Source organism: Macaca thibetana, chromosome 7 (assembly GCF_024542745.1).
Source record: "Macaca thibetana thibetana isolate TM-01 chromosome 7, ASM2454274v1, whole genome shotgun sequence".
Taxonomy (NCBI): Eukaryota; Metazoa; Chordata; class Mammalia; order Primates; family Cercopithecidae; genus Macaca; species Macaca thibetana.
The window spans coordinates 85,781,483-85,782,713 of record NC_065584.1 but is presented as its reverse complement, the minus strand read 5'-3'; the positions used below and the strand labels follow the sequence as shown (position 1 = coordinate 85,782,713).

At 44.0% G+C, this 1,231-nt stretch overlaps 1 gene segment (V, D, J or C); it reads left to right on the top strand.

The window, feature by feature from the left end:
* The first annotated feature begins 254 nt into the window (after positions 1-254).
* LOC126959198 (T cell receptor alpha variable 20-like) lies at positions 255-941 on the top strand. The segment is given in 2 exon segments: positions 255-440; positions 595-941. Coding segments are annotated over 2 exon segments (399 nt in total).
* The last annotated feature ends 290 nt before the right edge of the window (positions 942-1,231 follow it).

The following is a 1,231-nucleotide window of genomic DNA, read 5'->3' as shown; positions in this document are numbered from 1 at the left end:
TGCAGCTTAGCCTTAAAGACCATTCAAAAAACAATCTAGACAATTAAGAGTCCAAATAAAATAAGGCTTTTCTTATTGCCACTTTAAACCTCATATACACTATGCCCACCAAATATGAAGAATCTTTTTCTTAGGAGGTGGCATTAAGTGGATACTGTGGGACTGTACTGTGGCCACAAGGTGGCAGTGGCTCAGTTTACTCTCATCCTACAACTGCCTTTAATTTCAAAAGCATGAAAATTACTAGAGCACTTGCATTTGATTGGTTGAGCAGCCAACAGAAAGGCTCTTTCTTGCATTCGAGAATATGAACTAAGATACAGAAGCAGCTCCTCTGAGAAAAGAAGGTTGAAATTATCATAATTTGTCTCTATGCTGAGATACCAGCATGGAGAAAATGTTGGAGTGTGCATTCATAGTCTTGTGGCTTCAGCTTGGCTGTAAGTTGGAGGTTAAGAAATGAGAACCATTCATGAAAAGCTGAGGAAGAGAGATGAAGATTTAATCTCAGCTCATTCAGTTTTCCTGTGGGAAGTTTTCAAAGCTGCTAAACTAAAAGCTTTGTATAATTTCTGATTTTGTTTTCCTGAACAGGGTTGACTGGAGAAGACCAGGTGACGCAGAGTCCTGAGGCCCTGAGCCTCCAGGAGGGAGAGAGTAGCAGTCTCAACTGCAGTTACACAGTCAGCGGCTTAAGAGGGCTGTTCTGGTATAGGCAAGATCCTGGGAAAGGCCCTGAATTCCTCTTCAGCCTGTATTCAGCTGGGGAAGAAAAGGAAAAAGAAAGGCTAAAAGCCACATTAACGAAGAAGGAAAGCTTTCTGCACATCACAGGCCCCAAACCTGAAGACTCAGCCACTTATCTCTGTGCTGTGCAAGCACAGTGTTCCCCAGGCACCTGCAACTTGCATCAAAACCCTGCAGCTGGGGATCTGGAATGATGGCAGAGGCACCTCTGCTGCTCTTCCTCCTGAATGAGTATTTATTTAATACCCAGGACATTTTTCCAAATGGTCCTTTGGAGAATGAAGTCATGAGACAAAGCCAGAGGGCAGGGACTACTGTTCACTCTGTCCAGGCATCCTAGACAGTCCCTTGTGCATGTTCATGGGTCAGTCTACTCTTATTAACATCCCAGAACTTCCCTCACATAAATTCAGAAGCGCCAGAGTCCTGGATTCCAGTTGTGGACCACTTGGAAAAAGACTGCACAGGTGCATATACTCTCTGC